This window comes from Squalius cephalus (genome assembly GCF_949319135.1).
Source record: "Squalius cephalus genome assembly, chromosome: 18".
NCBI lineage: Eukaryota > Metazoa > Chordata > Actinopteri > Cypriniformes > Leuciscidae > Squalius > Squalius cephalus.
The window spans coordinates 13,235,728-13,254,730 of NC_137139.1; the positions used below are offsets into that span (position 1 = coordinate 13,235,728).

Sequence of the window (19,003 nt, forward strand, 5' to 3'; positions counted from 1 at the left end):
AATCAAAGTTAAACTGCCTTCCTGTGGTCAAAAACCTACATCTCTTATGTTCAACACCGTTCAGATTATTACAGAGAAAGTTTAAAAACTGAGGAAGCAGAGCAATGATGAGAATGTTATAACTCTCCCAGTTCCTGGGCCACAGCCCTGCAAAGTTTAGATTCAACCTAAATTAAACACACCTGATCCAGCTAATCATGTCTTTCTGGCTTATTTTGGAAACTACAGATAAGTTGGAGCAGGGTTAGAACTAAACTCCTCCAGGAGTTTGACACCCGTCTTAATGCATTAACAAATGTTAAAGGTACACTATGTAACTTTTTTTGTTAAAATTAACAAAAAATTAAATAATGAGCCAAAACATCAATCCTTCTCCCAAAACGTGTTTTTGTCTTACTGTCATTCACTATGGTACGTATATTATAAGAGTTTATATTTTAGACCGGGTGCCGGGCGGGATGTTTTTTGTGCCTCCCTAATATATACCGCTGCCGGAGATTTCTCCCCCATTAAGATCACATTGGAAGCTATCCTATCAGCAGGGCCTGTTTTTGGAAATAGTTGTTGACTGTAATTAGACGAGCCGTCAAGGTGCCTCACCGAACACCGCTGTTTTGTTAACGGGTCTATTCACTGTCACAGTGATTTATTTGCTTGGGATATACGAAGAGAATTAACACGTCACCGCAGATTCTCTTCTATGGTTCTTCTTCCTAAGCGATCAGTGTGGTGAGCTTAGGTGTTATCTCTATTATAGTGACTGCTAGTTCTGCAAGTGGCAAAGCAAAAGCAGAAACTTTCCATTTCCGGCAAGGATCCTCATCCTGACTCGGGGTGAGACACGCTCAGGCAGCACCGGATAACCCGAGTGCTGTCCTCACTGTTCTCTCTTCCCGTCAAAGGTGCTAGAGAGAAGAGTGCGAGTTGTGACCGCTAATAAGAGGCTTTTCTCTGCTTGTGGAGGAGATTAAACAGCCCCTGTGTCATGCATCCCCTTTTCAGAACCATAACAGAGGAAAGAAAGGAGGACGATGACAATGACAAAGTTATCGCTCGTCTATTGAAGGAGGAAGGAGAGGTGGGTGTTGATGCGATCCTCCCGCCAAATCCCGCAAAGCGTCCCCCTCCCCAGCCCAGGCGGAGCTCGATTTACTCGAAATGTGCCAGAGGGCAGTGGCAAAACTCTCCATTGACTGGCCGTTGCAGCAGATGGGCCAGGGAACCAGAGACAGAGAGATCTTTTTGACGGCAAGAGACTGTTTCAAGTGCCCCAGGCATTAAACAGCTAATTTCAGCTATCCCTGTGTGTATTCCAGAAATTTAAAGTTTCAGGGATAAGCCCTTTTCCCACAGGGTTCCTGTAATAGGGTTAGGGATGTCAAATCCCCCTCCAGTTGAGCTGTCAGTGACACATAATCTCAACCCCTAACCGCAGGGCAGCCTTATCCTCTGCCTCAGCTTCACCGCCAGGACGCACTGGGCGCTTAACAGCCTCGGTTTTTCAGAAGATCGATCATTCTTCTGCCCTGGCAGTGAGGGCTCTTAATGCCACCTCTCTCCTCACTGCTTATCAGGCGGAGCTTATGGAGGAGATGGGGAGGCAAATGGAAACTGCACCAAACAGCATTTGGACACCAAACCCAGCGCTCTCGGAAGAGATCTTCTGCGGATTTGCATCTTGAAAGCTCAGATTGAGCCCAAAGCCCTTCTCAGGGCAACAGCAGTGTAATTTGAGGAAACAGGAGGGCGAGGCTTTCCAAACTTGCCTCCCTCACAAGTCCACTGCTGGGCTCCTCAACCAGCAAGTCCCCCAGATGTGTGGTCAGTCAGCTAAGAGGAAAGCCTTCCTTCGCAGGGGCTGTGACTTGACACCGGCCGGCAAACCCTCAGGAAGGGAAGAAACGGCAGGCAATTTAATCCGTCCTTCTGTTCAGGATGAAGGGATGGGTAACAGCACTGGCATAGTATCTGTTGCTGTCCTCCCTCAAAGAGAGTAGTCAGTTTCTCCTTCTCCTGCCAAGAGAAGGCATTGGACATTGGAATTAATCAAAGATATCTTATGACCAGTTCAAGTGTGGAGTTGGCACCAGTTCCCCAATGCCCCACAGAGAAATTCTCCCCCCTCCACCCACAGGGTTACATGGAGGGCAGAGGGCAGATTTCAAAAGGATATTTGGAGTGAAAATAATAAACTCATACCCTGTGTATCCAGGCAGTGGGCCAAGGGCACAGCAATGTGAGAAGAGGTCTCCATTCAATTCTGGATTTGCGTAATCTCAAGACCTCAAGACAAGACACCTCAAGAAGTAGTTTGAAAATGCTCATGCTCAATATCATTTAAATCCCAAAGATTGTTTTGCGTCACATATGTTCCCTTTTTATTCAGTTGGTATAGTGGGCATTTTCCTGGTTTCAGAAATAAAGAAACAGTGGTTCTTAAGGTGATGCTTGATCAGTGTACCTGGAACGAACATATTTGGAAAGAGGCTTGTGAAATCTATTAAGAAAAGTAAAGTTACTCTTTTATGGCAGTGTAACTTAAGTAACTGGATGTTAGATTATCATTACTGATTTCAATTAATCTGTTGTCAAGCCAGAAAAATATATTCAAAAACTTCAAACGACACATTTTTCAGTCTTATGGACTTTATTATCAATCCATAGCAACGAATGAACAATTTTAATCATCCTCTGACTGAAATGGGGTATCTACAAATGCATTAATGAATCGGTATTTTTACACAATTTAAAAATCACAAACACAATCACACGTAATGTGTAAAAAACAAAAGAGGTGTGTTCAATAATTTTACGTTTTACCAACTGTCCATCTGATGGTGTCAAGGGATGATTTCTCTCTACTGCAGTTTTATTACACTCACTGATTTATATGTCAGAAAACTGTGATTTATGATCCCATGTTTTACTGGGTGTCTCTTATGAAGAATCTGGTGAGAAGAAACAGCAGTCACAAGATGCACAAGAGAAAAAACAACATATGTAAGTAGTCCAGCTCAGGCAAAGATGGTCTCCTCTCTCCTCTTCTTGGTGAGGATAGTGCCAGGCTTGTGCTGGGCTTCTGGGTGATTGGCCAGCTCGGGAGGGCAGGTGGACACGGGGCTTTCCAAGATGGCTTGTTTCAGGTCGTAGAACACAGTAGAGTCTTCTTTGGTCAGGAAGGTCATCGCCATACCACTCTTTCCAGCACGACCCGTTCGGCCAATACGATGGATATAGTCTGAGAAAAGCCAAGTTAAAGATTAATCAAAATGGAAACGAGAAACAGGAAGTCCCCTGATATAACCATCCAACAGTTCTAAAGGGGAAAAGGTTTAATGGATAAAGTGACAGAAATGATGTTGGACTCACCCTCAATGTTCTTAGCCATGTCGTAGTTGAGGACCATAGAGACGTCGTGGATGTCGATACCTCTGCCTGCCACATCTGTGGCCACCAGGATGTCCTTAGCTCCGGCCTTCAGGTTGGACAGGGCGAACTCTCTCTGTTCCTGACCTTTACCACCATGAAGTGTACAAGCATTGTACTGCAGAACAGAGGAAAAGAAAGGTCGAGAGTTACTGACTGAAAATTATTTCTAAAAAGAATTACAGATAGTAATAAACACTGTGTACTCACTCCCATCTTCTCCAAAGACTTAGCCAGCACATCACAACCCTTCTTTTGGTTAACGAAGATGATGATGGGCGGCTCGAAGCCACTTCCCAAAACTTCCAGCAGCTTCTTCCTGTTTACCACACAAGAACATTTGGAAGAAAAGGTTTAGTACATTTCTGATGATAATTTCCACTTGAATATGAGGGGTTACTGTTAACGTGTGCGCTCTGACCTCTTTTCACCCTCGGACATGAGGATGACCTTCTGCTCCACTCTCTCGTGAGGTTTGCCTGCAGAGCCGATGTACACCACCGCAGGCCGTCGGAGGTAACTTCTGGCCAAACGCTCCACTGCAGGAGGCATAGTGGCCGTAAACATGACCGTCTGAAAAACACGAGAGAGGACGTGCAATAAAAAGAAATGGAAATCAAGAAAGCAATAGAAATTGTGACTTCATTTCATAATCCATGACTCAGTGTCTGTTACCTGTCTGTATTTGTGTTTGCCCTCCAAAAAGTTCTGCATCATTTTTTCGGGGTCCTCGGCATCATCTGTGTCAGGCTTCTGATTAGTCACAGGAATGTACTCCAGAATCTTCTGGACGTCGGGTTCAAAACCCATGTCAATCATTCTGTCGGCTTCATCCAGTACCACATACGTGCACCTGCTCAGGACGAGGTATCGGTTTTCCAACACGTCGATCAAACGACCAGGTGTGGCTATGACGATCTGAGAATGAGGAAGCAAAACACATCAGATCTACAACTACAATGCGGTTATCTATTACAAATATAGACATAGACCAGTGTTATTTCAGTATCACTAAATATAGAGATGCCATGAATAATTTTAATTAATAACAATTGGTTATTGGAAGGTATTTTACTCTCACCTCACAACCCATCCTGAGTTTGAACCCTTGATCCTCTCTGGATATTCCACCGATCACGGCTACTGTCCGGATCCCCAGCGGTTTGCCGAATTTAATGGTCTCCTCCTCGATCTGCTGTGCCAGCTCACGAGTCGGGGCCAGAATTACGGCATATGGTCCCTGATCAGAGTCCTCAATCCTACAATGAAACACACACACACAGTTTCCCACATTTGATCCGATTCCTCAGAACATGTGTCGACATATAAAAGTGTGACAGAGAAAAGTGAGCTCACCTGTCAATCTTAGGTAGAGTAGTGATCCAGACCAACAAGGGAATGAGGAAGGCGGCAGTTTTACCGCTACCAGTCTCAGCCACACCAATGATGTCGCGGTTCTGTAGACCAATAGGAATGGCCTGCCTCTGGATAGGTGTAGGATCCTGATGAAGAATGAACATTTAAAGAAAACATTTTTAATATATACAAAACACACTTGCACGGATGGATGGATGCCATATGTAACGAGCATTTTTAAACATTTGCAGAACAATAAGAATTTGGAAACACGGCAAACAGAAACACACTGACCTTATAGCCACACTTTTCGATGACCTCCAGAATGTGTGGCGGCAGTAAATACTCCTTCCAGTTGCGGATGGGGTTGGGGATCTTCCCTCCTTTAGTGGTGATGCTGTAGTCCTCTCTGAAAATTCTCCAGTCTCTGTCCGTCATCTCATCCAGCTTCTTCTGAGACCAGTGTCGGTCATCCCAGCGCTGCTTGGCCTCCTTCTTTCGCACCTTCTTCAGCCTCACTCTGTGAAATACATAAATTAATAGCATATCCATTAAAACTGTGAGCATTTGATTATGATCATTTCCATTTTCCACAACAGAGGAATTAGCTCTCCCTTGTGTCAGTTACAACCCTGTCATTGGGTGTTTTTAATAAAATAACAGCAATTTTGTGAAATATTATTACAATTTAACATAACTGTTGTCTATTTTAATATATTTTCAAATGTAATTTACTCCTGTGATGTAAAAGCTGAATTTTCAGCATCATTACGCAAGTCTTCAGTGTCACAAGATCCTTCAGAAATCATTCTGATATGAAGTAGTGTATGAATCTTACTCCTCTTGCTCCTTCTCTTCAAGGGTTCGTCTCTTCTCCATCAGGTCTCCGTAGAATCGAGACTGGTCTCTCTTCTGCTGCTTGAGGTCGATGCCGGCGATGAAGCCTCGGCCGTACAGCTGAACTTGATGCTTTTCTTTATAGCTAAACACATAAACAGTCAAACCTGTGTTATTGTGCTCCTCTCTCACATATACTACATAAATATGTAAAATAGGTGACCTGAGGCAGTCATAACCAAATGCAAGGCAGTAAAATATATAAATTAATCTGGACTTTGTTATTATGTGCAGTTATTTGAAGTGTCTCATGGCATGCTCACATTGGATTGTAGTCGGTTGATGTGTCTTCAGACGCATCCCACTCAAAGACAAACTTCCTGTCATTCAGATGACGTGTACGCCGCCGTTTCTTCATCCCGCCAAGATAGCGCTCCTAAAGAGAAAATAAGTACTGGTTCAACATTCATCAAAAAGAGACATTACCACCTAATGCACTTCAATGCACAGCAGGGACAGAGGAAAATACTTGGAAAGATTATATTGATAGCATAAACTTCTCTAAACGTTTGCAAATGAATTTCATAGATTTTTCTGAGGCCAACATTTGCTTTACTTATTCCCACAGGCATATTTAGTAACAGTTTACTCAATCTTAACTCTTTTTCTAATGGACACATTCTGCTAATTGCCAATTAAGGTGACTCTGTATCTGTTTATGTAATTGCCAAAGAAAAATTCGGTCTAATCTAGTATTTCCACATTTTTAACTATGTATAAAATATATTATATTTTAACTAGTATGTATAAATTAGGGCTGTCGAGCTTATCAAATTAATTACACGATATGGCTCATTACACATCAAATTTGGCTGAGTGATTACCCCCAAAGATCATTTAAAATCATTGTTGTGTTAGATGATAAAAAAACATCAAATAGGCATTGCAAAAAGTAGCTTTAGAAAAAAAGAAATATTGGATTTGATTCAACATTGAATTTATTACATAAACTTTTGTGACAGAATTTTCATTTTTGGGCGAACTACACCTTTAATGGGATTTTTATGAAGGAAAAAAAATAAAAATAACGAAATTATACTCTAAATAAGAAACTAAAACTGCCAGTAGGTAGTGGTAAATGTCTAAACGAGTGAGTCATTCATTCATTTGATGTCTTCAAATGGCTGATTCATTCAGGACTGAAGAATATGGCTTTCTTTATGAATGGGCCATTGAATCATTGGTTCACCCAATTGATTTGCTCAAAATGTGGATTCATTCAGAAATTAAACACAGCTATGTTTTGCTCGGAGATGCACAACAGTTCTGCTCTGGCTCTGTAGGTAATATTTTCTTTGGCCAAATTAAGCAAAAGCAGAAAATGATTGTGTCTAAAATATAACCCAATATGAAGTTATTTATTTATTGAACTGCTGTATAAAATCAATATCACATTTGCATTTGTACAATTCCTGACAAAAACAGCACTCATGTGATATTGCTTAACTGATATCGCATGATATAAATAAGAGACAAAAACTCAAATAGGGGCATTTTTGCCCTGATACCTTGAATTTTAGGGTCTTTCTAACTGCATTCAATAGACTCTATAAACTTGCTTCATGTTCCTCACCAATCAACTATGAAATGTAAGATAAAATAAGTAGGTTTGGGGATGGGGATGTTAAATGCATTCATTTTAACACGTTATTTTTCCCCATTTATAATTAGTTAGTTAAATCGTCAGCCCTAGTTGTGATCTAATTTGCTTTTAAGATTACTCTCAACCAATAAAATGATCTAAAAGACAGGTTTGTTTTTCTCCAGCTGAATACGTGAGGACAGCGTAGAGCTCGTCACCTTAATGGCCTGCAGCTCTTTTCCTTTGTCTTTTTCTTCTCTAATCTTCTGCCGTCCATCATCCTCATCATTCCCATTGTTCTCTCTTTCCATTCGCTCCCTTCTTTCGCGCCGTTCACGCTCCTGAGGATCCTCTGCAAGTTAGATTAAGCAAGATGATGAAAAAAAAAAGACCAAAAATGACATACAGTCAACATTGAGGAGCGCATTAGCATATAGATGGACTTTAAAGCTAATAGACAGACTAAAAGCTACAAAACTCCAATATTAAAAGTATAAGCATGTTTCCACAGATGCTATTATTTTTTCTAGCCTCTCACCTAGCATCTTTCTGCCAATGTCCTGAAACACTCTTCTTTTCTTCCTCTCATCCTCCACCTGTCTGCGGCGTTCCTCTGTCTGCTGCTCTCTCCGTTTGATGGCTTCGGCTTCTCGCTCCGCTTTGGACAAGAACTTGGGCTGTAACAGGAGGATGTGTTTAGGAAAAACAAAACAAAAAAAAGGAGTGCGCTATTTTGCACAAATATATCAAATCTCTTCACCTTAGACTCTGCCTCTTCTTCAGCTTTCTTCTTTGCCAGCAGCTCTTCAAGAGAGAGGGGCTGCACCTGAAACCAGGCAGATTGCAGAAAAATCCAAGTCAGAAAAGTACACAATATGCAACTTTCAAACTTGAAATGTCTTCTAATAGGGCACCTTCTTTTTCTTCTTCTCATCTTCCTCATCTTCCTCTTTTTTCACATCCCTCTTTATTTTCAAATCCTTGGATTTCGGAGAAGTGCTCCTGAGAGGAAAAAAAGCAAACACTTGAGTGAAAAACCAAGTAGTGAAATATTTACATTATTTATTTTAATATTTAAAATATCTAAACATTGTATGCATATCCATACAGGGGTTGGACAAAATAATGTGAACACCCATTATTGTAGGAGTTGGTATAATTTGTGTAGGCTACAATGAAAAAAACAAATATTGCTATTGTTTTATTCATCTTTTTGTTGTTTATATTCTCTAGTTTTCCTCTGGTTTTCAGCAGTGTTTAGTACAAGCTATGTGTGAAATGAGCGACTTTTCAGACGTCCAAAAAAGGTTTAACAAGAGCATCTGTAACCTTAAACTTTAAGGCCTGTTCACACCAAGAGCAATAACTATAAAGAGAACCATAACGATAACTATATTAGTGTCCACACCAGCGAACGATAACGCTTGTTAACTCAATGCTGCAGGTGTCTGCCACTCAAACTATTTAAAGCGGAATGGAAAAAATTTGTTCTGAAAGTGATTCCAACTATATTGTTTCTATGTGCCGTTACTGTTATAGTTGTGATGTGGACTATGCTATTTATATAGAATGATTTTTAGAACTGTATCATTGTAGTTATCGTCATCCTTGGTGTAAATGGACCTTAACCACCCGATTGTTAGGATTATGACGGTGTAAACAAAGCAAGGCAAGACTTCATCAGCGAAGAAGAACAGAGGGCAAAAACCTGGTGAATAATAGACCTTCACGGTAAATCGATGCTAAGGGTGGGCGATATGGCAAAAATATCATATCACGATTGACTGTGCATTACTGAGAGTGACTGAGCATTACATTATTGGTGTCAAACTAATGCCCCTTATTTTAAAAACAAAGCTTTAGGTAACAAAATATAAAATAAAAAACAATGGCAGACATTTAGGCCAAAGTGGCGTAAATAGAAATCTGTCATTTTCTTTGTTATTAAGAACAAAGATACACATTACACAACTTAATATACAAATGAAATAAGCAGTGCTTTATTTTTTCAGATACAGTAGTTGTATTTAACAGTAGCATTGAAGAAAGTAATTAAATGAACAAATATGAAATTAAAACACTACATAGACTTTCTTATTATCTAGATTCTCATTAAAGCTACTATTAAAGTTCTCAGTCAAGAGCAGTGAGTGATTTTCTCTTTGTGTTTTGTTTCATTAACATTAAAGGGATAGTTCCCCCAAAATGAAAATTGTCATAATTTACTCTCTCAAGTTGTTTTAAAACCGAATAAGTTTCTTTCTTCCGTTGAAAAAAGTTATTTTGAAGAATGTGGGTAACCAAACAGTTGCTGGTCCCCAGTGTATTGTTTTTTTCTCCTATGGAAGTCAATGGGAACCAGCAACTGTTTGGTTACCCACATTCTTCAAAATATCTTCTTTTGTATCCAGCACAAGAAAGAAATACAGGTTTGGAACAACATTAGAGTGAGTAAATAATGACAGAATTAAAAATTTTTGGTGAACTATCCCTTTAAGGACAAGCGGCAGCATGTTTACTATTAGGCTACTGTCATTTTAAGACCGGCACGCGACGCATCTAAAATACACAAATATAACACACGCACCAGATTTTCTCTCAAATGTTTGCTTCTACTTTAGACATAACCAACTCTGTTTATGTAATCCTTGTGTGTATTTGACAGTATTAGCAGAATGAGACTCTAAAGTTAACTCAGTCCAGTAATGCCTAGTTCACACTACACAACTTTAAACGTCGCAGATCGCTGTGCTGTTTAGACTACATGACTTGCTCTGGAGTCTTGAAGTCGTTGTGGTGTTCACACTACGTAACTTAAAGGGGTGATGAACTGAGAAATCAAAGTTTCCTTGAGCTTTTGACATATAAGAGATCATCATTCTATAATAATATCCTGTAAGTTTCAGAGCTGAAAACTACCTTGTTAGTCCAATAAAAGCTTTTATAGACATCAGGCTCAGCAAACGACTCGTTTTTCAAAGTGGGGAACTATGACGTCAAAGAGGATAAAACACCGCCTCCACAAAAGAAGATCAACGCCTACTTCAACACGGCCTGTTTAGCCCCGCCCACCGATTCGCCCAAACATGCTAAATAACATAGGAGGACATGATAATTGCTAAACCGGATCGAGCTACTTCCAAGCAATAAACATGCTGTTTACTAAATATTGTGCAGTGCCTGTTTGTGGAAGAAGACAGTCTGCATAAGCTTCCTTCGGATTCCAGCATGGTTCAACTTTATTAAATCAGTCAATCACAATTTCCCGACACGGATCTGCCAGCAACATGTAAGTAACCATGTGTACTCTAATGCCTGATCTGCGATCAGTGATTTCTGTGTAATTATTCAAGTTCAGATATTTCTCTTAAAATCGTTCAATACTGTTTATGCATCAGTGACTAAACGATCAACTTCACATAATTTCTCGTAGTATTATGAAAATAATCTTTTTTTAAACTGTTATTAAATTATATAGCCTACAGAAAGCGATCAAAGAACGATCCCTTTCGCCCAAGCTGTCAAACAGCACAGCGCGAGCCGCGAGAGCTTATCTGGACACTTACCAAACTCGTGATGAAATAAAGACACTGTTACACTACACAACGAAGCTCTTACTGTGTACTCACATCGTGTTTGCATTGTGATTTGGTGTAAGCATTTGTGAGAGTGCAAAAATTGCGTTGCAATGATAAGATCTTTATTCACGCGATCAACAGACTGTCTGTCATCTGCTCAGTGTTCATCATGCTGCAACCTTTCATGTGATGGAATAGATTTAAATATAATGCTTTAAACGATACTTTTCACGATTTGTTAATCTCGATAGCTGTAATAGTAAAAACGTAGTAAAAGTTTTCGAGAGAGTTCCTGTAATACTAGCTATTTCATTGCAAGCATGTCAGCCAATCACAGCAGTGGGCGATTGCACTGCAGTCTCACAGCAGACACGCCCCTTAAAACGGAGCGTTCAAATCTGAGGCAGAAATCAGGCTTGGAAAAATGGCTTTTATTTATAAATTATGACAATTTTTTATGTAAAAATCATACTAACATTATAAGGGCACCCCAGGCAACATTATAAAATAATAAAACAATCCAGTTCATGACCCCTTTAAATGATCTGCAACAGGGGGTTACACACTACACGAGCTGACAACAACTCTATCCGGTGTTGCCAGATGTACGATAATTATCATAATTGTACGATAATTTTGACCTCTGTACGATCAATAATGAAAAAAATCCCATAATGTACGATAATTTCAGAGTTTTCAGTCGTTCGTCCAAACACACATCCTACCGCTTCTCTCTCTGACCCCGAATCATTTCGCAGGCTCGCCTGCCTGCACGCAAGCACACACACACACACACACACACACACCACACGGTGTCGCCCGCACGTCAACAATACACTACAGTTTTGCCGAAGAAGACAGTTCAGTTTAGATCAGTTTAACAAAACGAAGCAGTAAAGCGCTAAAAAAATGAGTTCAGAAAGGGAAGGTGAGGACAGTGGAGGGGCGACGAGGAAGGCAGAGTCTGAAGAGCAGTGGAAAAGCAAGCATAGGCCACAAACATATAGGACAGAGTGGGAAAAAGACCCCACTTTTGCAGGATGGCTAAAACCTGTCCCAGGAAAATGTGGACTGTTGGCATATCTTTTGCACTTTGGCAAAAACTACTTAAATTTAAGTAGCCAGACTTCCTCCAGTTAGTGTGAGCGTATTACACAGCGTGTTTAAATTGGCTGTAAAATTATTTGGAAAATAAAATTGTTGGAAATAGCTATATTTTATGCGTTTGGTTCGTGTACGATCATTTTTCTCAAAAAACGATAATTGAGGTTTTGGTACGATACTTCGACATTTCTAATCTGGCAACACTGATCCGGTCCCAAAACCACATTTTGTCACGAAAACATGCGCAAGAAGTGGAATTGGAAATGGCGCATTGTCTATTTGAAAATGGACGGCGGGACAAAATTGGCGGTAAAAAAAAAAAAAATATATATATATGCAATTGGATGAGAATCTTCTAAGAAGAGCCACAGATGAGAATCTTGCGCTGGCCAGTGTTAAGGCCCTTACACACCGGCACGAATATCGGCGCGCGTTATTCGCCAGCGTTTTTCAACGCGTATTTTGTGTTCACACCCAAGCGATTTTCGCTGACGATGAGCCGAGTGAACATGCAAATTCATTCCCTGACATTAGATGGCGCTTAATACCACTCCATAACAGTTCTCTTTTATCAAGATTTTTGTAGTCGCTGTCGCGTTTGTCATATAGTTCTTTATGTTCCGACACCAACGAGACCAGCAGCTCTACATTCATCTTGCCTTGCATCTTCCTCGTCTTATTTCTTCCCGGCAGTGTAGACGCTACTCGGCGTATATCTTCTTCGCCGTTACGTATGTGTGCTCGGCAAGACCGTTTTGTGTTTGAGCGCCCCCAAGTTGTGTTTTACTGTAACTTCAGAAGCTCCAGACACGTGAGCAAAAGCGCCAATCTCATTGGTCGGATAGTTTTTGACGCGGCGCGTCAAACCAAAAAAACGAACCTGAGGCGTTTTTAAAAAAAATTACGCTTTTACGCGTGCCGTTTTTCGCGTCGGTGTGCACACTCACATTGGCGCCCTTTGTTTAGTCACGAGGCGTTAAACGTCGGCGAATATCGCGCACGAAATTCGTCCCGGTGTGAACAGGCCTTTACACTCACTTATTCTGACACCTACTGGCATGCGTCTGTGCATGTCTACAGTAACAGACGCGACTGTTAATATGTTATTCGTAGTGACCCATGACAGATTTATTTTGTGTCTTTCCTAGAATGGGCAGTTTGTGACTTTGCGAGATAAACAACATAAAGTAGCACTGGTATTACACAACATTCAGTGGCACATACCAATCAAATACAGACGTGACAAATAACACGTTTGAAAAAATATTAATGCACTTTAAATTCGTTTAATTGATATTTTAAATATCACAAAATTAGGCTATTTATTTAGGATTTTGTGCCACAATTACGTCAGTAGGCTATAGGTCAGGGGTGGGCAAACTACGGCCCGCGGGCCACATGCGGCCCGTTAGGCTGTTTAATCTGGCCCGCCGAGTATTTAAAAAAATTGTCTTAAGATCGCATTAATTTTGCCTTTTTTCTTGCAATATATATAGCGTTGCATATATTTGACAATCGGAATATCAGATATTGCATGCCATAGCTAACAAATGTAAAAGAGGAAAAATGACATAAAAGCAGATCATCATTCATTCAGCGCTGTTGTGGCTGCGGTGTGTCACGTAACAAGCAATGACGCGTCACCATGGAAACCAAACAGACAGCGACTTAAGCGCATAGACTTGTTGCACGTTAATGTTTTTTCCTTTTTTGGAAACTCAATGAGAAAAAAAATGTTTGGTAACCGCTTGCACACCTTAGTTTTTCCTTTGATTTGTCTGCTATTTAGTTTCTTTGCTCCTCTGGATTTGTAGATGTATCCTGACTGATTCCGTTTACCGACATTTATCGTCCGGCTTTCGACTACGCTCCCCTGTCTGCCATGTACAGAACCCGTTTTTTTCATTAAATGTTCTGATCTCCCTTTGCCTTTTATGTTTTATTTTATTATTCTTAAAATAAATTTGTATATTCGTTTATTTCCACAAATGTATGACTTTTGGAAGTGCAAATTGCCATTCAGTTTTAATAAAGTTGAATTAACGTAACCTGTAATTTTTACTCTTCTAAGTGTACACTTGCAGATGTTTTGTTTCTAATTTACTGTTAGGCCATTAAATAATAATAAGGATAAACAATATTTAAAAAGTATAGGCTATAATTATCTAACATCTTTAAAAATTAACATCAAAACATAACATGCTAAATGGGGGATATCTAGCATAAAAAAATTTATTGTCAGAATGTCGTCTCTCAGTTGTTGAATTTCGCACAGACATTGCCACAACGTTGTCTGTTTGCTCAGCCCGATCTTATGAAAGTGCGAATACCACGAATTGTATTGTAGTGCATAATATGTTTTCGCGTGCATATGATATGCACTTTATGGCGTGTAATAGGCATGCACTCCACACCCCTAATCCTAACCAAGGGGTTTACAGTGTGTAGCATGCACACAAACAAAAAAACAAACAAAAAAAAAAAACAAACCTTTTTGGCATATAAATGGCACGAGAAATAAAATTTGTGGTATAGACACGCACTTTCATGAGATCGTGCTTCATAATCTGCTACTGGGCCGGCCCTCTGTCAAATTTTTAAAACCCAGTGTGGCCCTTGAGCCAAAAAGTTTGCCCACCCCTGCTATAGGTGTTCGATTAATCTGTCAGTCGCTACTGGAGGTGTCGCAACACGGTGACATGTTCCACGACTCGGTGTCAGTCAGGTGTCATGTCAGTGTGTCGCGATGTCAGTGACACATGCCACTATCCACCACTGGCACATGCCAATGAAGACCGGATGTGCCAATACGCATAGTGGCATGTGCCATTGGCTTCTGTGCGTCAGATGCCATGTCACTAATGTTAAAACTGCTACTGGCTGCTGCTCCTCTCAGCCATTCACTGAACAGGGTAGATGCAGCTAGAGAGAGTGACCGCGGGGAGAAAGCAAGACCTCGCGCTCGCAGGACAGTATTGGCAACATTTGAAGGTTACTGAGGTTTGTCCAAAAAGTCGCTAGATTTGTCGCTTGTCTGAAAAAAATGTCGCTAAAGGGGTCTGAAAAGACAAAGTCGCTAAGTTAGCAACACTGAAAGCAGCTGCCTGTTGTGGTTTGGTAACGATAGTTACAAATACAAAAGGCTTTTGTAATGTCATAACAAGCTGATCATTGGCTGTTGCTCGTTGCGACACACCACACAGGCTATCGAGTCGGCCGACAGCTCCAGATATTTGTCTGCGATGTGTCAGCGAGCATTTTTAATGCGTCGTTAAGTATTTCACACTTAAAGATTGGCGAGTGCGGATCACCCGCAGATTTGCACGCGATTACAGCCCGACCTGTCGGCGAGCTCGTTAACTTGCAAATCGGGCTTAAAATCCTGTAGTGTGAACTAGCCATAACCAGGCGCTGTTAGACAGGCTTTTAGTGCCTGTGCGCTTCAGGTGTACGCGCTCAGAAAAGCACACGTTAGAACATCGCATCAGCACGAGAATGAAATGTTTAAACGGAAAGGCTTTAAAGCACTGCAAATAATGAACTTTTGTGACCTGCAGTGTCCCGTACCTCTGCATTAACGTGTGATGTGTATGTTCGTCGCATTGTACAGTATGTTGAGACAGAGGCGCCAGAACTGCAACTGATAGAATGCACTGTAACACGATACTACGATATTCCTTCAAAAGCAGATCGGGGCTTAAAGTTAGAAGCCCTGATTACTAAAAGATAAAGTTTTAAATATGGACATTTTTCATACAAGAACGCATCGTTTCGCTTCAGAAGTCCTTTATTAACCCCTCTGAGCCGTTTGGGACACTTTTATGATGGATATTATGCAATTGTATGGACTTCAAAAAATAGTGCCCATTCACTCCCATTATAAAGCTTGGAAGAGCCAGGACATTTTTTTTATATAACTCTGATTGTATATGTCTGAAAGAGGAATGTCATATACACCTAGGATGAGAGTGAGTAAATCATGGGCTAATTTTCATTTTTGGGTGAACTATCCCTTTAAGATCTCCATATCTCTGGGATTGAACCATATAGGGCCTTTAAAATGAAGATACCAAAAGAAATGTCTGTTATGAACCAGAATCTAAAAGGATATAAAGATATCTATAATACTTTTAGAGTTACAGGCATGCAAACTTGGGGCAAAAAAAAAACATAAGAACAGCTTAACTGTCACTGTTAACAATGCAACAAAGATTGATAAAGTAAACAGATTTTACTAATAGACCTACCAATCTCTGTGCAAAAATAAAATAATGATGATGCCATCTTTCTAAAGTCATTTTTACCCCTCTGTAATTTGGCTCCAAATCTCAGGTGAAAATTGTCATTTTGACCCCCCTCTACAAAAGAGTGGATTACTCAGTAAATATACATTCATAACATTTCATATTTTGGCTTTCATCACTATTTATGTTTGTCTTTCGTCTGAAAAAAATATAAAACACGAAATCAAAAATTTGAGCCAGGGAAGTTTCCAATATACGTGTATAAATATATATACACGAATGTCAGTCAGTTCAACATAAACTGAACTGTTAACATTATATTTTTCTCCTGGCCCATTCAAAAAAGATTTCTGGTTCAGATTTGTACAGCCATTTTCACCAGCTCCACCACAATAATAAATGTTCTGTTCTTTAGCATCATATTTTCTGTGATTTTTTATAGTATCAATGTGATCATTTCAATATTACATTATCTTAGGTAAAATATTGTTTAATGTGACCTTGGTGACATGTAAATCTGCAGAATTTGCAACAACACTGTTCAGTACATCACAAAAACAGTTACAATGCAAGCATCTCGACATCCTTGCTGTTCAGCCCTGAGAAGGTCTGTGAGGCAAGCATGATTCAAACCTTGATTTCTTGGACCGGTCTTTGTCCCGTCTGTCCCTGTCTCTTTCTCTGTCTTTGCGGTTCCTGTCTCTGTCCTTCTCTCTGTCTCTTTCTTTGTCTTTTAGACGACGATCTCTAAAAACAGAGAAGAAGAGTTGGCGTTAGATTACAAATGCATTATCGTTCATATGAGAGGAACAGTATATAGTCCCACACACCGGTCTGCAGATTTGGATCTGCTGCGGGAGCGCTTGCGTTCACGGGACCGGTGCCGTTTGCGTTCCCTGCCGGGAGATCCCTTACGATCCCGTTCCCTGGAGCGAGAACGACTGCGCTTACGGGACTCGCGCTCCTTCCCAATGCTCTCCAGGTCCTTCTTCTCAGAAGAGTCACCAGCCATCTGGAGAGGAGAGGAAAGCCAGGCCTTGTGATGAGCAGTGACGCATGTTTAAAAGACAAGTTTGACTGACGTTTACAGCGAAACTGATTGTAAATACAAGACTAATTGGCATATATCGCGCTTACATTTTGCATTATTTAACGTTAGTGAATTTTAGTCATATTGCATTGTGCAGTCATTACAACGCATCTAAAATATGTAAGTATATAATTACACGTGCAATATATCTTGCGAAGACCAAACGCACAGGAGTTTTAATAGTATCGTCTCTACACTGAAGGCGCAGGGTTGAGCACTGCAATGGCCTGCAACCTCCAATAAACAACATCTCTTGAAATCAGGAAAAAGACCATAACGCGTAAAACCAAGTTATTAACAACATGTTCAACTGTGCTGTTATTGAAAATAGAAAACATTGGATTCAATTACTTACTTTAAGGACCAAAATCAAGGCGCTTGCGAAGCCTGTGCGTTTCACTAAGCCGCCATTATTGGCGTCAACAGATGACGTACTTCCTGTGATGGATTATGGGAGATGTAGTCAAAAAGTATTTTCAAAAGCTTTGTTTTAATAATAATAATAATGTAAAGGAGGATCCTGCTTTTGCATTATATATTCATTTAGTTTAAAACAATAAACCAGGCACAATTTTTTTTTTACATTTTAAATTATGTAAGAAAGTAGTTTATGATGTAGGCTAAGATGTTCACAATGGCAGTGACAACTGATTAAAGAAAAATTAAAAAGTCACTCCTGAAAAATCCTCTCCCTCTCACTTCTGTCCTATTTTTCTGTCCTGTCTATGCTTCTGTCATTAGAATCAACGTGACTTTTTACTGCGCAGAGTCGAAGTACTCCCAACTTCAAGTGCTATTCCGCCATACATTATAGTTATCCTTTTTACCCGCTTAGAAACGCGCCACGTTTTATTTTGTGTCACCATACTTGGTCGTGTAACTACTCGTGTAACTGTATTTAAATAGTGAAAACGTGGAGGTGTTTGGTCGGTCGCTTCTAACTTCATCTCTGTTTGGATCCTAATGAATTAGGCTAAGCTAAGTGCTATCAAAGTGTCGATTGAGTGAGAGAGAGGTATGTATCAACTCGTCTTAGTTAGGGGAATAACATAGTTTAATATGAAGAAACGGTGGAGTGTTCCTTTAATAACAACAAAAAAGTTTTTGTTGCTATTTTTGGCAAATGTTAAGGCCCTTTCACACCAAAAGTGAAATGAATAAGCCTCAGGCTGAAGAAAATGCAAGTTTATCACTGCCATAGACTGTAAAAAAAATATAATATTATCGCCTGTATTGTAGAGGACGCAGCTCAAACAAACCTTACAGCATGTGCTGTCATTCTGAATTAAAGAACAATAAGATAAAAGTTCAACACTCTTATTTCTAAATATAATCTAAAGTAATAACCATCATGTTTACACAGCGCACACAACACCTCCTCACTTTATTTCTCTCAACATGGGGACAGGAGAGCTGTCAGTCAATAAATGTGAAAAAGTAACTAGCGTTACTTATTTGAAAAATATATTTTGTTGTACGCCTAAATTGAAAAAGTAATGCGTTACTTTACTTGAATAGGTAATCTGATTACGTAACTCAAGTTACTTGTAGAGTTACCCCCAACACTGGACATAAGCTACATTAAATAGCCTAATAATAATAATGTGCGGATAAATCATTTATAATAAACACACCACTATATTTCATAAAAATGGTCAATTTAAATTCCATGGTGATTTTAAAATGTGTAACCCATAACTTGCTGGGTTGCCGGTTGGGTTGTTTA

General features: G+C 40.0%; 1 protein-coding gene across 1 annotated transcript; it reads right to left on the reverse strand.

Annotated features, from left to right (window-relative positions):
* Nucleotides 1-2,903: 2,903 nt before the first annotated feature.
* Nucleotides 2,904-17,714, reverse strand: ddx23 (DEAD (Asp-Glu-Ala-Asp) box polypeptide 23). The gene is made up of 17 exons (XM_079849793.1): nucleotides 17,633-17,714; nucleotides 17,018-17,199; nucleotides 16,821-16,934; nucleotides 8,176-8,263; nucleotides 8,022-8,087; nucleotides 7,800-7,938; nucleotides 7,480-7,613; nucleotides 5,943-6,055; nucleotides 5,621-5,764; nucleotides 5,077-5,302; nucleotides 4,783-4,928; nucleotides 4,508-4,685; nucleotides 4,102-4,344; nucleotides 3,848-3,999; nucleotides 3,637-3,745; nucleotides 3,370-3,544; nucleotides 2,904-3,238 (listed from the first exon to the last, which is right to left on the reverse strand). Exons 2-17 carry the CDS (start codon nucleotides 17,197-17,199, stop codon nucleotides 3,015-3,017), a joined length of 2,433 nt encoding a protein of 810 aa, XP_079705919.1. The 5' UTR covers nucleotides 17,633-17,714; the 3' UTR covers nucleotides 2,904-3,014.
* Between the last annotated feature and the right edge of the window lie 1,289 nt (nucleotides 17,715-19,003).

Coding starts and splice junctions, on each gene's coding strand:
- ddx23 (XM_079849793.1), bottom strand. CDS start 17,199: ATGGCTGGTGACTCTTCTGAGAAGAAGGACCTGGAGAGCATTGGGAAG. Junction 16,935..17,017: donor AGATCCAAATCTGCAGACCG/GTGTGTGGGACT, acceptor CTCTGTTTTTAG/AGATCGTCGTCTAAAAGACA. Junction 4,000..4,101: donor GCAAACACAAATACAGACAG/GTAACAGACACT, acceptor CGTGTTTTTCAG/ACGGTCATGTTTACGGCCAC.